This window comes from Scyliorhinus torazame, chromosome 22 (genome assembly GCF_047496885.1).
Source record: "Scyliorhinus torazame isolate Kashiwa2021f chromosome 22, sScyTor2.1, whole genome shotgun sequence".
NCBI lineage: Eukaryota > Metazoa > Chordata > Chondrichthyes > Carcharhiniformes > Scyliorhinidae > Scyliorhinus > Scyliorhinus torazame.
The window spans coordinates 8,864,553-8,887,359 of record NC_092728.1 but is presented as its reverse complement, the minus strand read 5'-3'; the positions used below and the strand labels follow the sequence as shown (position 1 = coordinate 8,887,359).

Here is a 22,807-nt window from a genome sequence, read left to right as displayed (position 1 = left end):
AGTGCCGCACTGTCAGAGGGTCAGTACTGAGGGAGTGCCGCACTGTCAGAGGGTTAGTACTGAGGGAGTGCTGCACTGTCAGAGGGTCAGTACTGAGGGAGTGCCGCACTGTCAGAGGGTCAGTGCTGAGGGAGTGCTGCACTGTCAGAGAGTCAGTACTGAGGGAGTGCCGCACTGTCAGAGGGTCAGTACTGAGGGAGCGCCGCACTGTCAGAGGGTCAGTACTGAGGGAGTGCTGCACTGTCAGAGAGTCAGTACTGAGGGAGTGCCGCACTGTCAGAGGGTCAGTACTGAGGGAGTGCTGCACTGTCAGAGGGTCAGTACTGAGGGAGTGCCGCACTGTCAGAGGGTCAGTGCTGAGGGAGCGCCGCACTGTCAGAGGGTCAGTACTGAGGGAGTGCCGCACTGTCAGAGGGTCAGTACTGAGGGAGTGCTGCACTGTCAGAGGGTCAGTACTGAGGGAGCGCCGCACTGTCAGAGGGTCAGTACTGAGGGAATGCTGCACTGTCAGAGGGTCAGTACTGAGGGAGTGCCGCACTGTCAGAGGGTCAGTGCTGAGGGAGTGCTGCACTGTCAGAGGGTCAGTACTGAGGGAGTGCTGCACTGTCAGAGGGTCAGTACTGAGGGAGTGCTGCACTGTCAGAGGGTCAGTACTGAGAGAGTGCCGCACTGTCGGAGGGTCAGTACTGAGGGAGTGCCGCACTGTCAGAGGGTCAGTGCTGAGGGAGTGCTGCACTGTCAGAGAGTCAGTACTGAGGGAGTGCCGCACTGTCAGAGGGTCAGTACTGAGGGAGTGCTGCACTGTCAGAGGGTCAGTACTGAGGGAGTGCCGCACTGTCAGAGGGTCAGTACTGAGGGAGCGCCGCACTGTCAGAGGGTCAGTACTGAGGGGGACAGTGCAGTGTAGGAGGGTCAGTGCTATGGGGCCATATCCTGCCTGATCGAGTGTGGGGGCACCATTGACAGGGGTACTTTTGGGATCTCCCTGGTTACAAATGGTTTGCTTTGTTTACTGTACAATTTTTATAAAACTTTTTTTTGGTTTAGGGATATGTCTGGGTGGTGATTGGGGGCTGGAGAAATGTTAGAATTTTATCTATTTTAACATTCATTCCCAGGTAGCGAATCTTTGAACGTGTGGTGCAGAGAGGGCAGCACGGTGGCGGTGGGTTAGCACTGCTGCCTCACGGCGCCGAGGTTCCAGGTTCGATCCCGGCTCTGGGTCACTGTCCGTGTGGAGTTTGCACATTCTCCCCCGTGTCTGCGTGGATTTCGCCCCCACAACCCAAAGATGTGCAGGGCAGGTGGATTGGCCACGCTAAATTGGGGAAAAATAAATTTTAAAAGGTGTTTTTGGAGGCTGGATGCCTGAGGGTGTAAAGACTGTTTTCAGAGCTAATTGCTATTTGCTTGGAGATCACAAAAGTGCCTCGTTGGATCGGGTGGAGCGACTAGACGGAGCTGGGGGTGGGTGGGGCTGGAAGTCCCCATCCCACGTGACAAGCGTGTCCTTTGCCCGCCCCGGGGCAGAGTTTGCCAACCCCAGCGGGTGTTGGGAGGGAGGAAGTGGGCGAGAGAGAGAGAGAGAGAGAGAGGGTACAGGTGTTGTGTGGGGAGTGGCAGAGTGGGGCCGAGCGGGGGAAGTTGCAGCGGAACGGCGACAAATCGTTCAGCCGTTGTAACCTCCGGGGACCCTCGAGGCCGGGGAGGAGGGGGGAGAAGGAGAGAGAAAAAAAACAATGACCCCCTCCAGTGACCCAGCGTCCGAACATTCGGCACTCGTTGCCTGCCCACACAGTCGAATAGCCCGCGGACCCCGATGCCAAGACAGCGGGGGGGGGGGGGGGGGGGGGGGGCGATGGGCGATGTCCCGGCAGTCGAATAGCTCGAAGTTCCTTTCAGGAAATGTAGTGGGGGGGGGGATGAGGGCCTGTTTCATAATACCGGGTGGGTGATATTACTCCCCGCCCCCCAAGACCATGGGCGAAATTCTCCGGTATCGGCGCGACGTCCGCCAACTGGCGCCCAAAACGGCGCAAATCAGTCGGGCATCGCGCCGCCCCAAAGGTGCGGAATGCGAATGGCGAATTTCCGCCCCGCCAGCTGGCAGAAACGGCCTTTGGTGCCCCGCCAGCTGGCGCGGAAATGACATCTCCGGGCGGCGCATGCGCGGGAGCGTCAGCGGCCGCTCACGGCATCCCCGCGCATGCGCAGTGGAGGGAGTCTCTTCCGCCTCCGCCATGGTGGAGACCTGGGCGAATGCGGAAGGGAAAGAGTGCCCCCACGGCACAGGCCCGCCCGCGGATCGGTGGGCCCCGATCGCGGGCCAGGCCACCGTGGGGGCACCCCCCAGGGCTAGATCGCCCCGCGCCCCCCCCCCCCCCCAGGACCCCGGAGCCCGCCCGCGCCACCTTGTCCCGCCGGTAAGGTAGGTGGTTTAATTCACGCCGGCGGGACAGGCATTTTAGCGGCGGGACTTTGGCCCATCCAGGCCGGAGAATCGCGGTGGGGGGGGGGGGCGCCAACCGGCGCGGCGCGATTCCCGCCCCCGCCGAACCTCTGGTGCCGGAGAATTCGGCAACCAGCAGGGGTGGGATTCACGCCAGCTCCCGGCGATTCTCCGACTCAGGGAGAATCTCGCCCTATAAGGCATAGGAGCAGAATTAGGCCACTCGGCCCATCGAGTCTGCTCCACCATTCGACCATGCCTGTTACGTTTCTCATCCCCATTCTCCTGCCTTCTCCCCATAACCCCTGATCCCCTTATTAATCAAGAACCGATCTATCTCTGTCTTAAAGACACTCAGTGATTTGGCCTCCACAGCCTTCTGCGGCAAAGAGTTCCACAGATTCACCACCCTCTGGCTGAAGAAATCCCTCCTCATCTCAGTTTTAAAGGATCGTCCCTTTAGTCTGAGATGGTGTCCTCTGGTTCTAGTTTTTCCTACAAGTGGAAACATCCTCTCCACGTCCACTCTATCCAGGCCTCGCAGTACATCTTCCTTTGTAGTTGTGGATGCTGCCGCTTGTTGTTTTTCTCGTGTTGTTGTGTCTGTATCTTGTTTTTCTCGTGTTGTTGTGTCTGTATCTTCTTGTTGTGTCTGTATCTTGCTGTTGTGTCTGTATCTTGCTGTTGGTGTTCTGTATGATGCACAGTATCCTCTTCAGCTGTCTTCAGAGTGTTACCTACTCCTGGTGGTGACATTACGACAGGTTGGAACATTCAGCAGAGCTCTTCTCTTCCTTGTGAAGACAACACCTTCACCTGTGACACTGAAATAAGAGTTTGGACCCGCTTGTCGTAGTACCTTCGCAAACGTAGACCATCCAATTCCCTTTGGAATCTTCCAGTCTGACTGTGTCACCTGGCTGCAGCGGTTGGAGTTGTAAAATCCTTTCTGCTTCATTTATTGAGATCAGTTGCCTCTCCAACGTACGGTTCACTGGTTCTTGAGGAATATCAGGCAAGGCCGCTGCCTGTTCAGCTGGAGAAAGCCCGTCGACTCGTGGTGCAGAATAACAGGCGCGCGAGATAGGTGTTATCTCGGCTATCCAGTGCTTTTTTCAGGAGCTGTTTAATGATATGAAAGCCCTTCAGTCTTACTGTTAGACTGGGGGTACAGAGGACTCGAGGTGACGTGTTGGAAAACATACTGCTGTGCAAATTCTGCCCGCTTGTAACTATCGAATCAGGGGCCATGTCTGTATATATTCGGCTGACAAAATCTCTTTAACATTCTTAATGACACATCTGGCCGTGGAATTCGCTCGCTGTGCTATCTTTGGATAGTTAGAAAAGTGGTCTACGACTAGAAGATATTCCCTTCCATTCAAGTAAAAGAGATGCATGTCAACCTTCTGCGACGGACTTGGGCCTACCTCACCCATCGGCATTGGCTCTGCTTTGTCTGTGTTGAAACTGTTGACAGATTTCGCAGTTATCCACCACCATTTCAATGTTGGGGTTTATCCCTGGCCAAGGGACTGCCTCCTTCGCTCTTTGCTTGCACGTTTCCCCAAGTGCCCTTCATGGATCGTTGACCTTAATGATTGTGGAATCACAATCCGCTGATTCCGCAGTGAAAATCTGTTCGTACATTGTAAACAAATCGAGCAGGATCATTTAGGCCGTCCTTCGTGGAGATGTTGTCTCAGCTTCTGCAGGTCTGTGTCTTTGGTGGTTTCTTCTTTAAAGTGTTTGGACTTGTTGTCAGAGACGGGCAGAGACTCACAGCGGGATTCTCCGACCCCCCCCCCCCACCCCCGGCCAGGCCCCGCTGGGCCGAGTGGCCGTCCATTTTTTTTTGCCAGTCCCGCCGGCGTGAATCACTCAGCTCACCGACCGGCGGGACCTGCCAGGTAAGTCGGCTGGGGCGGTCCTCAGGGGGAGGGGTGCGGGGGGATCCGACCCCGGGGGGGGCCCTCACGGTAGCCTGGCCCGCGATCGGGACCCATCGATCTGCGAGTGGGCCTGTGGGGGCACTCCTTCCTTCCACGCCGGCCCCTGTAAGGCTCCGCCATGGCTGGCACAGAGAAGAGAGAACACCTCTGGAATAGAACATAGAAAATACAGCACAGAACAGGCCCTTCGGCCCACGATGTTGTGCCGAACCTTTGTCCTAGATTAATCATAGATTATCATTGAATTTACAGTGCAGAAGGAGGCCATTCGGCCCATTGAGTCTGCACCGGCTCCTGGAAAGAGCACCCTACCCAAGGCCAACACCTCCACCCTATCCCCATAACCCAGTAACCCCACCCAACACTCAGGGCAATTTTGGACACTAAGAGCAATTTATCATTGGCCAATCCACCTAACCTGCACATCTTTGGACTGTGGGAGGAAACCGGAGCACCCGGAGGAAACCCACGCACACACGGGGAGGACGTGCAGACTCCGCACAGACAGTGACCCAAGCCGGAATCGAACCGGGAACCCTGGAGCTGTGAAGCAATTGTGCTATCCACAATGCTACCGTGCTGCCCTTAAGAACAAATAAATCTACACTATAGCATTCTACCGTAATCCATGTACCTATCCAATAGCTGCTTGAAGGTCCCTAATGTTTCCGACTCAACTACTTCCACAGGCAGTGCATTCCATGCCCCCACTACTCTCTGGGTAAAGAACCTACCGCTGACATCCCCCGAATGTTATGCCTTTCTTTATAGTTTGCCTACGGACTTAGCTGCCAGATTGGGAATTAATTTTGCCCACAAAATGTCTCATCCCTAACATTTTTAATACGCCTTTTTGATTTGTGGGACATGGCACCTGCCAGTTGCCTTTATTTTATCTTGATCAGGCTGAAGGCCTTGTCCGGAGAGCTTGTCCCCCAGGAAGATGATGCTGTCCACACCGATTTGACATTTCGTCCTGTTCAACTTCACGCCATTCGTCTGAATGCTCCTCAGGACCCTTTGGTCAGCGCTCTTCCCGTGTTGATCCCCAGGTGATTATTTTATCCACATAACTCCGAATCCTGGAATCCTTTCAACCAGGTGCACGGCATGATGAAACGTCTCTGAAGCAGAAGTTATGCCAAATAGTATCCTGAAGAAGCACTATCTTCCGAAGGGTGTGTTCAACGTCCATAGCTTTGTGCTTTCTCTATCTAAGTTGCCAGAAGCCTTGTGATGCGTCTAATTTACTGAAACAAGTGGCTCCTGCCATCTCCCGTGTTAGTTCCTCCCTTTTTGGTATGGGATAACGTTCTCTCTCAATGTTGAGGTTCAGATGTGTTATGGGCCAGGGTTTAGAGAACCCCAAAGTGTATCATGGAGTTCACCTGACCCACAACTTTTAATAGATTGTGGTATGGGGAGCACACGGCCCACTCTACAGGTGTGGGACAGCAGAAATGGACCGCTATTTTTTAAAACAAAACAATGTTTATTCTATGAACTCAAGTTAACCTTTCTAAAACATACAGTGAACATCTTAGCAACCATTAAATCAAATACATCCCCCAAAGAATAAAGTAATCTGTAAGCTGTTCTTTTAACACCCAGAAGACTTAACAAACCTTTAAACAGAAGCACATCAGGGTTTACATTCAATACTGAAAACATTTATAATTCTGAATTCACCACATGATTAAGAGATAGTCCTTCATGGCAGAGAGATCGACAGTACAGCTGCTCTGTCTGGCTTCAGCTCCAACACTGAAAAACGAAACCAAAAAGACAGAGACACACCCAAGCTTTTCTCAAAGTGAAACTAAAAAGCAGAGCCACAGCCCAGCTCCACCCACACTCTGACATCACTGCAGTAACATGAGCAGCCAAACATTCCTTAAAGCAACATTCTCATGACAGATCTTTAGCGTCCATACAGATTTGTACGTCCCCATTACGCTTCTTGACACAAACTATAGAGTTTACCCAGTCTGTAGGTTCGTCTATGCGCTTAATTACGCCTAACGCTGTCATCCTCTCTCGCTCAGCCTTCAATTTGTCTCTCAATGGTACTGGTACACGCCTGGGTGCGTGAATCACCGGCTTCGCGTTCCCGTTTAATTGGATTTTGTACGTGTACGGTAAAGTGCCAAAGCCTTGGAAATTCTCAGGAAGATTATTTGGTATGGAGTCTCCGGAGATATGTTGTCTGGTTACAGGGCATCCTACACTGTCAGCCTGTTTAACGAGCTGCAGCACCTCACACGCCTCTACTCCTATCAGAAATTCACATTCCGCCACCACAATGGAAAATTTCAACGCGTAAATTCTGTTTGTAACATGGACACCGAGCTCGCAATCTCCTAACCTTGTGATTTCACTTCCATTGTAATCTCTTAACACAACTGTTTCGTTTACTACTTGCGGTTTAATTCGCAGCTTTTTGACGTCGGACAAATTGATGAGGTTGCCCCTCGCACCTGTGTCGAGTTGACTGTTATTGTTGTCTCATTTATTATCACTGGCACGGTCTATTTATCTTTTTGAGTTTCTGCATGAACTGCACTGTTGCTACAAATTGTCATTGCAACGTTGTCATTTTGGTTGCAATGACTATACTTGTCACCGCTAGAGATCATGTCGACGAGGAACATGGCCGTGGTTCTCCCCTACCCGGCGGGGCTGGCGTGACAGCAGCGGGACTTCGGCCCATCGCGGGCTGGAGAATCGCCGGGGGGGGGGGGGCGCAATTCCCGCCCCCGCCCGCCGAATTTTCGGTGCCGGAGAATTCGGCGGTTGGCGGGGGCGGGACTCTCGCCGCCCTCCGGCGATTCTCCGACCCGGCGGGGGGGGGTCGGAGAATCCCGCCCCATGTCTTTGAGGCACACTTCACCAACTGTGTTGATGGCTTTCGTTTGATCCTCTTTTTGACGAGATAAACATTGCCTCACAAAATGACGTGTTCTTCCACATTTGGAGCGAACCTTTCCAAATGCTGGGCATTGCCGTGGCAAATGCCGTTTGCTGCATCGCTAGCTTAAAATGAAGAATCGGGTCGGATACTCAAAATGGCCGCCTGCGCTGGGGCCGCGTTTTCTATTCGACTGCGTCGCCACACTGATGGCGTCAGATGGCTCTTCTCCCTTCGTGCCAAAATGCTGGAGATTCAGATCTGCTTTGCTGCAAGCTTGCTCGTGTGACATATTTAGAACATAGAACAGTACAGGCCCTTCAGCCCACGATATTGGGCCGACCATTTATCCTAATCTAAGATCAACCTAACCTCCACCCCTTCAATTCACTGCTGTCCATGTGCCTGTCCAAGAGTTGCTTAAATGTTCCGAATGACTCTGACCCCACCACCTCTGCTGGCCGTGCATTCCACACACCCACCACTCTCTGTGTAAAGAACCTCTGACATCTCCCCTATACCTTCCCCCAATCACCTTAAAATTATGTCCCCTCGTGACCGCCCTAAGGAAAAGTCTCTGGCTATCCACTCTATCCAAGCCTCTCATCACCTTGTACACCTCTATCAAGTCACCTCTCTTCCTTCTTTGCTCCAGTGAGAAAAGCCTGAGCTCCCTCAACCTTTCTTCATAAGACATGCCCTCCAGTCCAGGCAGCATCCTGGGAAATCTCCTCTGTACCCTCTCCAAAGCATCCACATTCTTCCTATAATGAAGCGACCAGAACTGGATGTGGTATATCTGGATTTCCAGAAAGCCTTTGACAAGGTGCCACACAAAAGGTTGCTGCATAAGATAAAAATGCATGGCATTAAGGGGAAAGTAGTAGCATGGATAGAGGATTGGTTAATTAATAGAAAGCAAAGAGTGGGGATTAATGGGTGTTTCTCTGGTTGGCAATCAGTAGCTAGTGGTGTCCCTCAGGGATCAGTGTTGGGCCCGCAGTTGTTCACAATTTACATAGATGATTTGGAGTTGGGGACCAAGGGCAATGTGTCCAAGTTTGCAGACGACACTAAGATGAGTGGTGAAGCAAAAAGTGCAGAGGATACTGGAAGTCTGCAGAGGGATTTGGATAGGTTAAGTGAATGGGCTAGGGTCTGGCAGATGGAATACAATGTTGACAAATGTGAGGTTATCCATTTTGGTAGGAATAACAGGATTATTATTTAAATGATAAAATATTAAAACATGCTGCTGTGCAGAGAGACCTGGGTGTGCTAGTGCATGAGTCGCAAAAAGTTGGTTTACAGGTGCAACAAGTGATTAAGAAGGCAAATGGAATTTTGTCCTTCATTGCTAGAGGGGTGGAGTTTCAGACTAGGGAGGTTATGCTGCAATTGTATAAGGTGTTAGTGAGGCCACACCTGGAGTATTGTGTTCAGTTTTGATCTCCTTAGCTGAGAAAGGACGTACTGGCGCTGGAGGGTGGGCAGAGGAGATTCACGAGGTTAATCCCAGAGCTGAAGGGGTTGAATTACCAGGAGAGGTTGAGCAGACTGGGACTGTACTCGTTGGAATTTAGAAGGATGAGGGGGGGGATCTTATAGAAACATATAAAATTATGAAGGGAATAGATAGGATAGATGCGGGCAGGTTGTTTCCACCGACCGGTGAAAGCAGAACTAGGGGGCATAGCCTCAAAATAAGGGGAAGTAGATTTAGGACTGAGTTTAGGAGGAACTTCTTCACCCAAAGGGTTGTGAATCTATGGGATTCCTTGCCCAGTGAAGCAGTAGAGGCTCCTTCATTAAATGTTTTTAAGATAAAGAGAGATAGTTTTTTGAAGAATAAAGGGATTAAGGGTTATGGTGTTCGGGCCGGAAAGTGGAGCTGAGTCCACAAAAGATCAGCCATGATCTCATTGAATGGCGGAGCAGGCTCAAGGGGCCAGATGGCCTACTCCTGCTCCTAGTTTTTATGTTATTAGGGGCACAATATTCCAAGTGTGGTCTAACTAGAGTTTTATAAAGCTGCAGCAAAACCTCGCGGCTCTTAAACTCAATCCCCCTGTTAATGAAAGCCAACACACCATACGCCTTCTTAACAACCCTATCAACCTGGGTGGCAACTTTGAGGGATCTATGTACGTGGACCCAAAGATCCCTCTGTTCCTCCACACTTCCAAGAATCCTGCCTTTAGCCCTGTATTCAGCATTCAAATTCGACCTTCCAAAATGAATCACTTCACATTTATCGATATTGAACTCCATCTGCCACTTCTCAGCCCAGCTCTGCATCCTGTCAATGTCCTGTTGTAATCTGCAACAACCCTCAACACTATCTACAACTCCACCAACCTTCGTGTCATCGGCAAACTTACTAACCCACTCTTCCACTTCCTCATCCAAGTCATTTATAAAAACCACAAAGAGCAGAGGTCCCAGAACAGATCCTTGCGAGACACCACTGGTCACCGACCTCCAGGCGGAATACTTTCCATCCACTACCACTCGCTGTCTTCTTTCGGCCAGCCAATTCTGCATCCAGACAGCCAAATTTCACTGTATCCCATGCCCCCTAACTTTCTGAATGGACCTACCATGAGGAACCTTATCAAATGCCTTACTGAAATCCATATACACCACATCCACTGCCCGACCTTCATCAATGTGTCTCGTCACATCCTCAAAGAATTCAATGAGGCTTGTGAGGCATGACCTGCCCCTCACAAAGCCATGCTGACTATCTTTAATCAAACTATGTTTTTTTTCTAAATAATCATAAATCCTATCTCTCAGAATCCTTTCCAATATTTTGCTCACCACAGACGTAAGACTGATGGGTCTGTAATTCCCAGGGATTTCCTATTCCCTTTCCTGAATAGGGGAACAACATTCGCCTCCCTCCAATCATCCGGTACAACTCCAGTGGAGAGTGAGGACTCAAAGATCATCGCCAACGGTGCAGCAATCTCCTCCCTCGCTTCCCGTAGTAACCGTGGGTATATCCCGTCAGGCCCAGGGGACTTATCTATCCTGATGCTTTTCAAAATTTCCAGCACATCCTCCTTCTTAATATGAACCTGTTCGAGTCTATTAACCTGGTTCACTGTTCTCATGGGCAACAAGGTCCCTCTCTCTGGTGAATACTGAAGCAAAATATTCATTTAGGGCCTCCCCCATCTCCTCAGACTCTCGGCACAAGTTCCCTCCATATCCCTGATCGGCCCTACTCTCACTCTGATCATCCTTTTATTTCTCACAGAAGTGTAGAACAGACTTCCGGGTGCGGCGATCACCAGCTAAGTCGCACGTTTCGGCAGCTCCCGTTGGAACGGACTTTTGGGCTCTTAATAGGAGCCCCAACGGCAATTTAAACGGCCAAAAATACTGTGCGGTAAACCAGAAGGGAATCCCCCTGGACACGCATGGAAAAGGGAGAGGATAGCGGCCGGATTACGGAGGATCCTCTGGAGCAGCGGCAAGGAAGGCAAGCTCAAAGCAAGATGGCGTCGGAAGGTGGCCGTTTGTTCTGGGGCCCAGACCAACAAGAGTTCCTGCGGCGCTGTGTGGAAGAGCTGAAGAAGGAGTTGAAGAAGGAGTCGTTGGCCCCGATACTACAGGCGATCGAAGGGCTAAAGGAGGAGCAGAAGACCCAAGAGCAGGGGCTTCGGGTCGTGAAGGCAAAGGCTGCTGAAAATGAAGACGAAATACAGGGCCTGGTGGTGAAGACAGAGATGCACGAGGCACAGCACAAAAGGTGTGTGGAAAGGCTGGAAGTACTGGAGAATAACTCGAGGAGGAAGAATTTAAGAGTTTTGGGTCTTCCCGAAGGCGCAGAAGGGGCGGACGTCGGGACATATGTGAGCACGATGCTTCACTCGCTAATGGGATCGGAGGCCCCGACAGGCCCTTTGGAGGTGGAGGGAGCCTATCGAGTTCTGGCGTGAAGACCGAGGGCTGGAGAAATACCTCGAGCTATAGTGGTGAGGTTTCTCCGCTATAATGACAGAGAGACGGTCCTCAGATGGGCGAAGAAAACTCGGAGCTGTAGGTGGGAGAACGCGGTGATCCGCGTATACCAGGATTGGAGTGCGGAGGTGGCGAGAAGGAGGGCAAGTTTCAATCGGGCTAAGGCGGTGCTTCACAAAAAGAAGGTCCAGTTTGGAATGTTGCAACCGGCGAGATTGTGGGTCACACACCAAGGGAAGCACCACTACTTTGAGACGGCAGAAGAGGCGTGGACATTCATTGTGGACGAGAAGCTGGAATTGTCTGGCGAGAGAAAGAGCTTTTGGGACAAAGTGGTGGGGTGATTATGTGGGGCGAGGGAAAAAGGGGGGGGGAATGATTTTTCAATTAGTTAATTTGGCGATCCTGTAACTTTTCTCTCTTCCCCATGTTGGGGGGGGGGTGGAGTATGAGGAACTGTGGGCGCCGGCCATTAGGGGCGGGGCCGAGTGGGAAACGCGGGCTTTGTTCCCGCGCTCTGGTAATTATGGCGGGAACAGGGACGCAGGAAGGAGGGGGCCTCGCACAGTGGGGGCCGAGGACAAGGGGGGAAGCTGAGGTCAGCCAGAGTTCACTGACTTCTGGGAGCAACATGGGGGGTGCAACTATGCTAGAAAGGGATCTAGCGGAGGGGGGGGAGGGGGGGTTAACTGGGTTGCTGCTGCTAAGGAGAAGGGGGAGCTGTTATGGGATGGGATGGTCGAGGCGGGAGGGCACCGTCGGTGGGATATACGGGTACGTGGGAACCGGGTGAGGAGCTGTGTTTAAAAAGGGGATGGCTAGTCGACAAGGGGAGGGGGGGGGGGGCGGGTAAAGACCCCCCCCAACCTGGCTGATCACGTGGAACGTGAGAGGGCTGAACGGGCCGATTAAAAGGGCACGGGTACTCGCACACCTAAAGAAATTAAAGGCAGATGTGGTTATGTTTCAGGAGACGCATCTGAAACTGATAGACCAGGTCAGACTACGTAAAGGATGGGTGGGGCAGGTGTTTCATTCGGGTTTAGATGCTAAGAACAGGGGGGTGGCTATCTTAGTGGGGAAACGGGTACTGTTCGAGGCAAAGACCATAGCGGCGGATAGTGGGGGCAGATACGTGATGGTGAGCGGCAGATTGCAAGGGGAGGCGGTGGTCTTAGTGAACGTATATGCCCCGAACTGGGATGATGCAAATTTTATGAGGCGTATGTTGGGACGTATCCCGGACCTGGAGGCGGGAAAATTGGTAATGGGGGGAGACTTCAATACGGTGCTTGATCCAGGGCTAGACCGGTCGAGGTCCAGGACCAGGAGGAGGCCGGAAGCGGCCAGGGTGTTCAAGGACTTCATGGAGCATATGGGAGGGGTAGACCCCTGGAGATTTAGTAGGCCTAGGAGTAAGGAGTTCTCATTTTTCTCCCATGTTCACAAAGTATTCTCACGGATAGACTTTTTTGTCTTGGGAAGGGCACTGATTCCGAAGGTGACAGGGACGGAATATACGGCCATAGCTATCTCGGACCATGCTCCACATTGGGTAGACCTGGAGGTAGGAGAGGAAAAAGAACAGCACCCACTCTGGAGAATGGATATGGGCTTATTGGCAGATGAGGGGGTATGTTTAAGGGTGATTGGGTGTATCGAAAGGTACTTGGAGCTTAATGACAATGGTGAGGTTCAGGTGGGAGTGGTCTGGGAGGCGTTGAAGGCGGTGGTTAGAGGGGAACTGATATCCATAAGGGCACATAAAGGGAAGCAAGAGGGTAAAGAAAGGGAGCGATTGCTGAAAGAACTTTTGAGGGTGGACAGGCAATATGCGGAGGCACCGGAGGAGGGACTGTACAGGGAAAGACAAAGGCTACATGTGGAATTTGACCTGTTGACCACGGGTAAGGCAGAGGCACAGTGGAGGAGGGCACAGGGTGTATAGTATGAGTATGGAGAGAAGGCGAGTCGGCTACTGGTCCACCAATTGAGGAAGAGGGGAGCAGCGAGGGAGATAGGTGGGGTGAGAGATGAGGAGGGAGAGATGGAACGGGGAGCGGAGAGAGTGAACGGGGTGTTCAAGGCATTTTATGAGAGGTTATATAAGGCTCAGCCCCCAGAAGGGAAGGAGGGAATGTGGTGTTTCTTGGATCAGCTGGAATATCCCTATATCCCTCCCTATTCCTGTAACCTCCCCCAGCCCCTACAACCCTCCAAGATCTCTCTGCTCCTCCAATTCTGCTGTTTCGAGCATTCCCTGATTCTCATCGCTCATCCATTGGCACCATGCCTTCAGCTGCGGGGGGCATCCTGAGCTCGGGAATTCCCTCCCAAGGTCTCTCCGCCTCTCTCTCCCTTTATATTCTCTATATCTCTCTCCGATCCATCCCTCTATTTCTCTCTGTCTGCCACTCTGCCTGTCTCTGCCCCTATCTCCCCTTGCAGCACGAGGCCAGGTATTGTTTCACGATCACTCTGGGGAAGCTCCTGGCTGAGGGATGGTTTTCTGTAAGAAGGCTAGGTGCTATGCGAATGCAGGTTGTTTGTGTTCAGTGAACAGTGGTTTTAATCAGCTAGAACTGTGCCTGCCTGCGACTGCTCTGTACTGAGAGCCGCCTACAGGGCAGCAGATCTATATACCTCCCCCAAGGGGGTGTGGAGCCAAGGGCGGAGCCCACAAGGGAGCCCAGTGCGGTGTAATGTGATACAATGGTCCGTAGGTGGAGCCCACAAGGGAACAATATAGTACAATGCAATACAGTGGTGAATGGTTGCCGTGATACATTCACCACAGGCTGGCCAGCCCATCGCCACACCGACATGAGGCCTTGGTGCGATTGGACCTGCTGGTTTCCGCGCCTGGCCTTACCTTTGAAACTGAGCTGGACTCTGGGGGCGGTGCGAGGATCTCCGTACAGGCGAGGGGTCCAAAGCACAAGGCCCAACCATAGGAAGGCCCAGAATATCACCATGACAACAGCAGCCTCAAGCACAACCTAGAAATGGAGGCCACAGTTATGCCAACTGAAAATAATAAACAAACACCTCAAAAACAAACACCAATGTCACCGGAAACACCACGATTAGTTTCCAGTCTGTAACTCACTCCCGGGTATCTGTTATTCTATATATAAACCACCCCGAACCCCTCGATTAGATTCCAGTCTGTAACTCACTCCCGGGTATCTGTTATTCTATATATAAACCACCCTGAACCCCTCGATTAGTTTCCAGTCTGTAACTCACTCCCGGGTATCTGTTATTCTATATATAAACCACCCTGAACCCCTCGATTAGTTTCCAGTCTGTAACTCACTCCCGGGTATCTGTTATTCTATATATAACCACCCTGAACCCCTCGATTAGATTGCAGTCTGTAACTCACTCCCGGGTATCTGTTATTCTATATATAAACCACCCCGAACCCCTCGATTGGATTCCAGTCTGTAACTCACTCCCGGGTATCTGTTATTCTATATATAACCACCCTGAACCCCTCGATTAGATTGCAGTCTGTAACTCACTCCCGGGTATCTGTTATTCTATATATAAACCACCCTGAACCCCTCGATTAGATTGCAGTCTGTAACTCACTCCCGGGTATCTGTTATTCTATATATAAACCACCCTGAACCCCTCGATTAGATTCCAGTCTGTAACTCACTCCCGGGTATCTGTTATTCTATATATAACCACCCTGAACCCCTCGATTAGATTGCAGTCTGTAACTCACTCCCGGGTATCTGTTATTCTATATATAACCACCCTGAACCCCTCGATTATATTCCAGTCTGTATCTCACCCCCGGGTATCTGTTATTCTATATATAAACCACCCTGAACCCCTCGATTGGATTCCAGTCTGTAACTCGCTCCCGGGTATCTGTTATTCTATATATAAACCACCCTGAACCCCTCGATTAGTTTCCAGCCTGTAACTCACTCCCGGGTATCTGTTATTCTATATATTAACCACCCTGAACCCCTCGATTAGTTTCCAGTCTGTAACTCACTCCCGGGTATCTGTTATTCTATATATAAACCACCCCGAACCCCTCGATTAGATTCCACTCTGTAACTCACTCCCGGGTATCTGTCATTCTATATATAAACCACCCCAAACCCCTTGATTAGATTCCAGTCTATTACTCATACTGCACAGTCAGAGGGTCAGTACTGAGGGAGTGCCGCACTGTCGGGAGGGTGAGTACTGAGGGAGTGCTGCACTGTCAGAGGGTCAAAACTTCGGGAGTGCTGCACTGTCAGACGGTCAGTACTGAGGGAATGCTGCACTGTCAGAGGGTCAGTGCTGAGGGAGTGCTGCACTGTCAGACGGTCAGTACTGAGGGAATGCTGCACTGTCAGAGGGTCAGTACCGAGGGAGGGCAGCACTGTCAGAGGGTCAGTACTGAGGGAGTGCCGCACTGTCAGAGGGTCAGTACTGAGGGAGCGCCGCACTGTCAGAGTGTCAGTACTGAGGGAGTGCTGCACTGTCAGAGGGTCAGTACTGAGGGAGCGCCGCACTGTCAGAGGGTCAGTACTGAGGGAGTGCTGCACTGTCAGAGGGTCAGCACTGAGGGAGTGCCTCACTATTGGAGAGTCTTTAATGAGGGAGTGCCGCACTGTCAGAGGGTCAGTACTGAGGGAGATAGGGAGCATTGGAGGAGGTGACAGAGATAGGGAGGGGCTGGAGGAGGTTACAGAGAGAGGGAGAGTTGTAGGGGCTGGAGGAGGTTACAGAGATAGGGAGGGGTGTAGGGGCTGGAGGAAGTTACTGAGATAGGGAGGATGTTGGGCTGGATGAGGTGACAGGGATAGGGAGGGTTATAGGGATTGGAGGAGGTTACAGAGATAGGGAGAGGTGTAGGTGCTGGAGGAGGTGACAGAGATAGGGAGGGTTGGAGGGGCTGGAGGAGGTCACAGAGCTAGGGAGGGGTTGGAGGAAGTTACAGAGATAGGGAGGGTTGGAGGGGCTGGAGGCGGTTACAGAGATAGGGAGGGGTGTAGGGGCTGGAGGATGTTACAGAGATAGGGCGGGGTGTAAGGGCTGGAAGAGGTTACAGAGATAGGGAGGGTTGTAGGGGCTGGAGGAGGTTACAGAGATAGGGAGGGTTGTAGGGGGTTGGAGGAGGTGACAGAGATAGGGAGGGAACGAGGACTGGTTTGAAAATATGGATGGGAAGTTGAAAGTTGAGGTGTTGCTGGTCTGAGAGCAATGTGGGTCAGCGAGGGAGAGGGGGGAGAGGTGGGGGTGAGGTGGGGGGGCAGGGGGGTGAGGGTCAGCGAGGGGGAGGGGGAGAGGTGGGGGTGTGTGGTGGGGGGGAAGGGGGAGGGGGGGGGAAGGGGGAGGTGGGGGGTGAGGTGTGGGGGCGGGGGGCGGGGGGGCGGGAGGGGGAGAGGGTCAGCGAGGGGGAAGGGGAGAGGTGGGGGGTGAGGTGGGGGGGCAGGGGGGTGAGGGTCAGCGAGGGGGAGGGGAGAGGTGGGGGGGTGTGGTGGGGGGAAAGGGGAGGTGGGGGGGTGAGGTGGGGGGGCGGGGGGGCGGGAGGGGGAGAGGTGGGGGGGTGAGGTGGGGAGGGGGAGGGTCAGCGAGGGGGAGGGGGAGAGGTGGGGGCGTGAGGTGGGGGAGGGGGAGAGGTGGGGGGGTGAGGTGGGGGAGGGGGAGAGGTTCAGCGAGGGGGAGGGGAGAGGTGGGGGGGAGAGGTGGGGGGAGAGGGTCAGCGAGGGGGAAGGGGAGAGGTGGGGGTATGAGGTGGGGAGGAGGGGGAGGGTCAGCGAGGGGGATGGGGAGAGGTGGGGGGCTGAGGTGGGGGGGAGTGGGGAGAGGTGGGGGGTGAGGTGGGGGGAAGGGGGGAGAGGGTCAGCGAGGTGGGGGGGTGAGGTGGGGGGGAGGGGGGAGGGTCAGCGAGGGGGAGAGGTGGGGGGGTGAGGTGGGGGGGTGGGGGGAGGGTCAGCGAGGGGGAGGGGGGGAGGGTCAGCGAGGGGGAGGGGGGTGAGGTGGGGGTGCGTGAGGGGGTGAGGTGGGGGGGTGAGGTGGGGGGGTTAGGTGGGGGAGGGGGAGGGTCAGCGAGGGGAGGGGGAGAGGTGCGGGCGTAAGGTGGGGGAGGGGAGAGGTGGGGGGTGAGGTGGGGTGAGGTGGGGGAGGGGGAGAGGGTCAGCGAGGGGGCGGGGAGAGGTGGTGGGGAGGGGAGGGGGAGGGTCAGCGAGGGGGAGGGGGAGAGGTGGGGGGCTGAGTTGGGGGGGAGTGGGGAGAGGTGGGGGGGGTGAGGTGGGGGGGAAGGGGGGGAGAGGGTCAGCGAGGGGGAGGGGGAGAGGTGTGGGGGGGTGAGGTGGGGGGGAGGGGGGGAGGGTCAGCGAGGGGGAGGGGGAGAGGTGGGGGGGTGAGGTGGGGGGGCGGGAGGGGGGAGAGGTGGGGGGGGGAGGGTCAGCGAGGGGGAGGGGGAGAGGTGGGGGGAGGGGGGGAGGGTCAGCGAGGGGGAGGGGAGAGGTGGGGGGGTGAGGGGAGAGGTGGGGGGGTGAGGGGAGAGGTGGGGGGGTGTGGTGGGGGGGAGGGGGAGATGTGGGGGGAGAGGTGGGGGGTGAGGGGAGAGGTGGGGGGGTGAGGGGAGAGGTGGGGGGGTGTGGTGGGGGGGAGGGGGAGATGTGGGGGAGAGGTGGGGGGTGAGGTGGGGCGGAGGGTCAGCGAGGGGGAGGGGGGAGAGGTGGGGGGGTGAGGTGGGGGGGAGGGGGGAGATTGGGGGGGGAGAGGGGGGGGTGAGGTGGGGGGGGGGGGAGGGTCAGCGAGGGGGAGGGGGCAGAGGTGGGGGGGTGATGCCGGGTGTCCTGTGAGGAGAGGGTCTACCTGGCTGGGTCTGGGGGTGGGGGAGGAGGCAGCGGGGGAGCGATGCAGTCACGGGTGACCCCCAGTGGTCCTCTGAGCACCCCCCCCACCCCTCCCTCCACCCCTAGCCCCACCCGGGGAGCAACAGTGGTTCGTACGTACTGGTGGGGATGGTGTGTCTCCGCACACTGTGTGTTCCGCTCTGTCGCGACTGAACAAAGTTCGACAGGTTAAAACAGGACCGACTGCTCCCAACCAGACACTCCCGTGCTTTTAAATCTCGGGGAACAACAGCAGAATCGCCCTCGCTCGCTCTCTCGCTCTCTCTAATCGACGGATCAAACAGGCGATTTTGAAAGATACCTTGCCAGCTGTTGTTCTGGAATCGCTTGATCATCCTCTCAAATCCTCCTGATCCTCGCATTCCAGTCAAACAGCTGGGACGGCAACACCAAAGCTACTGGCTGCCTTTCATCACCCCCAGCTCTCTCATTCCCTCCTTCCCTCCCTCCCACAATCCATTGATCTCCGACGAGACGCAAAGTCCCCCCACCTTTGGCGGACCCGGCTGGAGGAGGCGTCTAAACCGCCTGCGATGCCTCCCGCTGAGGAATTGCCCACTCCCCTTCCCTTGGCCTTCTGTGATTCCACCCCCCACCCCCCACCCCCCCCCTCCCCACACCCCACCTCTAGCCCCCAGCCGCCCACACACCCCTCCCGGACATGCTGGGCCTTCGGGAGAGGTCATTCCATGACAATGCGAGGGACAGTGCGGCGCTTTCAAAAGGTAGAGAGAGTCAGAGAGAGGGACTCAGAGAAAGAGACGCAGCGAGAGAGAGAGAGGAAGAGACGGAGAGAGACAGACAGAAAGAGACGCAGAGAGAGGGAGAGAGAGTTTAAGTCAGGAACTGTCCAGCAGTCCAGGAGTTAATGAATCTAGCTCGATGAAAGTTGACATAATTAGTTCACGATTGACTCAATGAAAACACTTCAAATGGGGTGAGCTCTGCCACGTGCTCCATGTTCCATCAGCGCACCGCCCCCCCCGTCCAACACACATCATCCTGCTATCCTCAGAGTGTTTAATGGGGACAGTGCAGAGGAAGCTTTACTCTGTATCTAACCCCGTGCTGTACCTGTCCTGGGAGTGTTTGATGGGGACAGTGTAGAGGGAGCTTTACTCTGTATCTAACCCCGTGCTGTACCTGTCCTGGGAGTGTTTGATGGGGACAGTGTAGAGGGAGTTTACTCTGTATCTAACCCCGTGCTGTACCTGTACTGGGAGAGTTTGATGGGGACAGTGTAGAGGGAGCTTTACTCTGCATCTAACCCCGTGCTGTACCTGTCCTGGGAGTGTTTGATGGGGACAGTGTGGAGGGAGCTTTACTCTGTATCTAACCCCGTGCTGTACCTGTCCTGGGAGTGTTTGATGGTGACAGTGTAGAGGGAGCTTTACTCTGCATCTAACCCCGTGCTGTACCTGTCCTGGGAGTGTTTGATGGGGACAGTGTAGAGGGAGTTTACTCTGTATCTAACCCCGTTCTGTACCTGTCCTGGGAGTGTTTGATGGGGACAGTGTAGAGGGAGCTTTACTCTGCATCTAACCCCGTGCTGTACCTGTCCTGGGAGTGTTTGATGGGGACAGTGTAGAGGGAGCTTTACTCTGTATCTAAACCCGTGCTGTACCTGTCCTGGGAGTGTTTGAGGGGGACAGTGTAGAGGGAGCTTTACCCTGTATCTAACCCCGTGCTGTACCTGTCCTGGGAGTGTTTGATGGAGACAGTGTAGAGGGAGCTATACTCTGTATCTAACCCCGTGCTGTACCTGTCCTGGGAGCGTTTGATGGGGACAGTGTAGAGGGAGCTTTACTCTGTATCTAACCCCATGCCGTACCTGTCCTGGGAGTGTTTGATGGGACAGTGTAGAGGGAACATTACTCTATATCTAACCCCGTGCTGTACCTGTCCTGGGAGTGTTTGATGGGGACAGTGCAGAGGGAGCTTTACTCTGTATCTAACCCCGTGCTGTATCTGTCCTGGGAGTGTTTGATGGGGACAGTGTAGAGGGAGCTTTACTCTGTATCTAATCCCGTTCTGTACCTGTCCTGGGAGTGTTTGATGGGGACAGTGTAGAGGGAGCTTTACTCTGCATCTAACCCCGTGCTGTACCTGTCCTGGGAGTGTTTGATGGGGACAGTGTAGAGGGAGCTTTACTCTGTATCTAACCCCGTTCTGTACCTGTCCTGGGAGTGTTTGATGGGGACAGTGTAGAGGGAGCTTTACTCTGTATCTAACCCCGTGCTGTACCTCTCCTGGGAGTGTTTGATGGAGACAGTGTAGAGGGAGCTTTACTCTGTATCTAACCCCGTGCTGTACCTGTCCTGGGAGCGTTTGATGGGGACAGTGTAGAGGGAGCTTTACTCTGTATCTAACCCCGTGCCGTACCTGTCCTGGGAGTGTTTGATGGGACAGTGTAGAGGGAACATTAATTACTCTGTATCTAACCCCGTGCTGTACCTGTCCTGGGAGTTTTGATGGGGACAGTGCAGAGGGAGCTTTACTCTGTATCTAACCCCGTGCTGTATCTGTCCTGGGAGTGTTTGATGGGGACAGTGTAGAGGGAGCTTTACTCTGTACCTAACCCCGTGCAGTACCTGTCCTGGGAGTGTTTGATGGGGACAGCGTAGAGGGAGCTTTAGACTGTATCTAACCCTGTGCTGTACCTGTCGTGGGAGTGTTTGATGGGGACAGTGTAGAGGGAGCTTTACTCTGTATCTAACCCCGTGCCGTACCTGTCCTGGGAGTGTTTGATGGGACAGTGTAGAGGGAACATTACTCTGTATCTAACCCCGTGCTGTACCTGTCCTGGGAGTGTTTGATGGGGACAGTGCAGAGGGAGCTTTACTCTGTATCTAACCCCGTGCTGTATCTGTCCTGGGAGTGTTTGATGGGGACAGTGTCGAGGGAGCTTTACTCTGTACCTAACCCCGTGCAGTACCTGTCCTGGGAGTGTTTGATGGGGACAGCGTAGAGGGAGCTTTAGACTGTATCTAACCCTGTGCTGTACCTGTCCTGAGAGTGTTTGATGGGGACAGTGTAGAGGGAGCTTTACTCTGTGTCTAACCCCGTGCTGTACCTGTCCTGGGAGTGTTTGATGGGGACAGTGTAGAGGGAGCTTTACTCTGTGTCTAACCCCGTGCTGTACCTGTCCTGGGAGTGTTTGATGGGGACAGTGTAGAGGGAGCTTTACTCTGTATCTAACCCCGTGCTGTACCTGTCCTGAGAGTGTTTGATGGGGACAGTGTAGAGGGAGCTTTACTCTGTATCTAACCCCGTGCTATACCTGTCCTGGGAGTGTTTGATGGGGACAGTGTAGAGGGAGCTTTACTCTGTATCTAACCCCGTGCTGTACCTGTCCTGGGAGTGTTTGATGGGGACAGTGTAGAGGGAGCTTTACTCTGTATCTAACCCCGTGCTGTACCTGTCCTGGGAGAGTTTGATGGGGACAGTGTCGAGGGAGCTTTACTCTGTATCTAACCCCGTGCTGTACCTGTCCTGGGAGTGTTTGATGGGGACAGTGTAGAGGGAGCTTTACTCTGTATCGAACCCCGTGCTATACCTGTCCTGGGAGTGTTTGATGGGGACAGTGTAGAGAGAGCTTTACTCTATTCACAGTTCTATAACAGGTTCCCTGAAGGTTGCTTGAAAATGATCTGGGATAAAAGAGCCGTGAGTTTTGAAGTTTGGTTCAGTTCCGTGTCTCACTTTCCAATTCTCTGCCTTAGGCAATAACGCAGGTGAGTGCAGAGGGACTGGTAACTGAAAGAGGAATAGGAGAACGAGAGGGAGACAGAAAGATGGAGGGACATGTGAGAGGCAAAGTAACGCAGAGTGTGTGACGGAGAGAGTAAGACAGAGTGTGACGGTGAGAGAGAATAAGACAGAGCGTGACGGAGAGAGAGAGTGAGACAGAATGTGACGGAGATAGAGAGAGAGAGTGTGAAGGAGAGAGAGAGTGAGACATAGTGCAACGGAGAGAGAGAGAGAAAGACAGTGTGGATGAGAGGGAGAATAAGACAATGTGCCGGGGGTAGGGAGAGAGAGAGAGAAAGGCAGTGTGTGACAGAGAGAGAGAGAATAAGACTGAGTCTGATGGCGAGAAAGAGAGAGAGAGTGTGATGGAGTGAGAGACAGAAATAGAGAAACGGACACAATCCAAGGACAGAGAGAGAGAACTCCATAAAGTCCCTACAGTGCAGAAGGAGGCCATTCGGCCCATCGAGTCTACACCGGTCCTCCGAAAGAGCCCCCGAACCAGGCCCACTCCCCACCCTCTCCCCGTAACCCCACCTAACCTTTGAACACTAATTTATCATGGCCAATCCACCTAACCTGCACATCTTTGGACAGGGGGGGGGGAAACCAGAGCACCCGGAGGAAACCCACGCACACACGGGGAGGACGTGCAGACTCCGCACAGACAGTGACCCAGCGGGGAATCGAACCTGGGACCCTGGAGCTGTGAGGCAGTGACGCTAATCAGAGAGGGAGAGAGAAAGAGACAAAGGTGGAGAGGGACAGAGCTGGGACTTCCCCACCACTATCTAACGACGCTTAGGGTGCGATGAAACAGGCATAGTGCGCCGGAAAAGCAGCTCGCAGCCGCGGAGCGTGGCCGCTGGCAAAACCGCTCGCAGGATCCAGCCAA

At 53.8% G+C, this 22,807-nt stretch overlaps 1 protein-coding gene across 1 annotated transcript in view; it reads right to left on the bottom strand.

Moving 5' to 3' along the window:
• Window positions 1-22,807, bottom strand: part of LOC140399415 (semaphorin-3F-like) — a gene marked incomplete at its 3' end in the record, with an annotated part of 289,195 nt that overhangs the window by 246,250 nt on the left and 20,138 nt on the right. Inside the window, exon 2 of the mRNA XM_072488993.1 lies at window positions 14,154-14,280. Within this exon, the coding sequence (XP_072345094.1) occupies window positions 14,154-14,256 (103 nt within the window). The remainder of the gene's footprint in view (window positions 1-14,153; window positions 14,281-22,807) is intronic.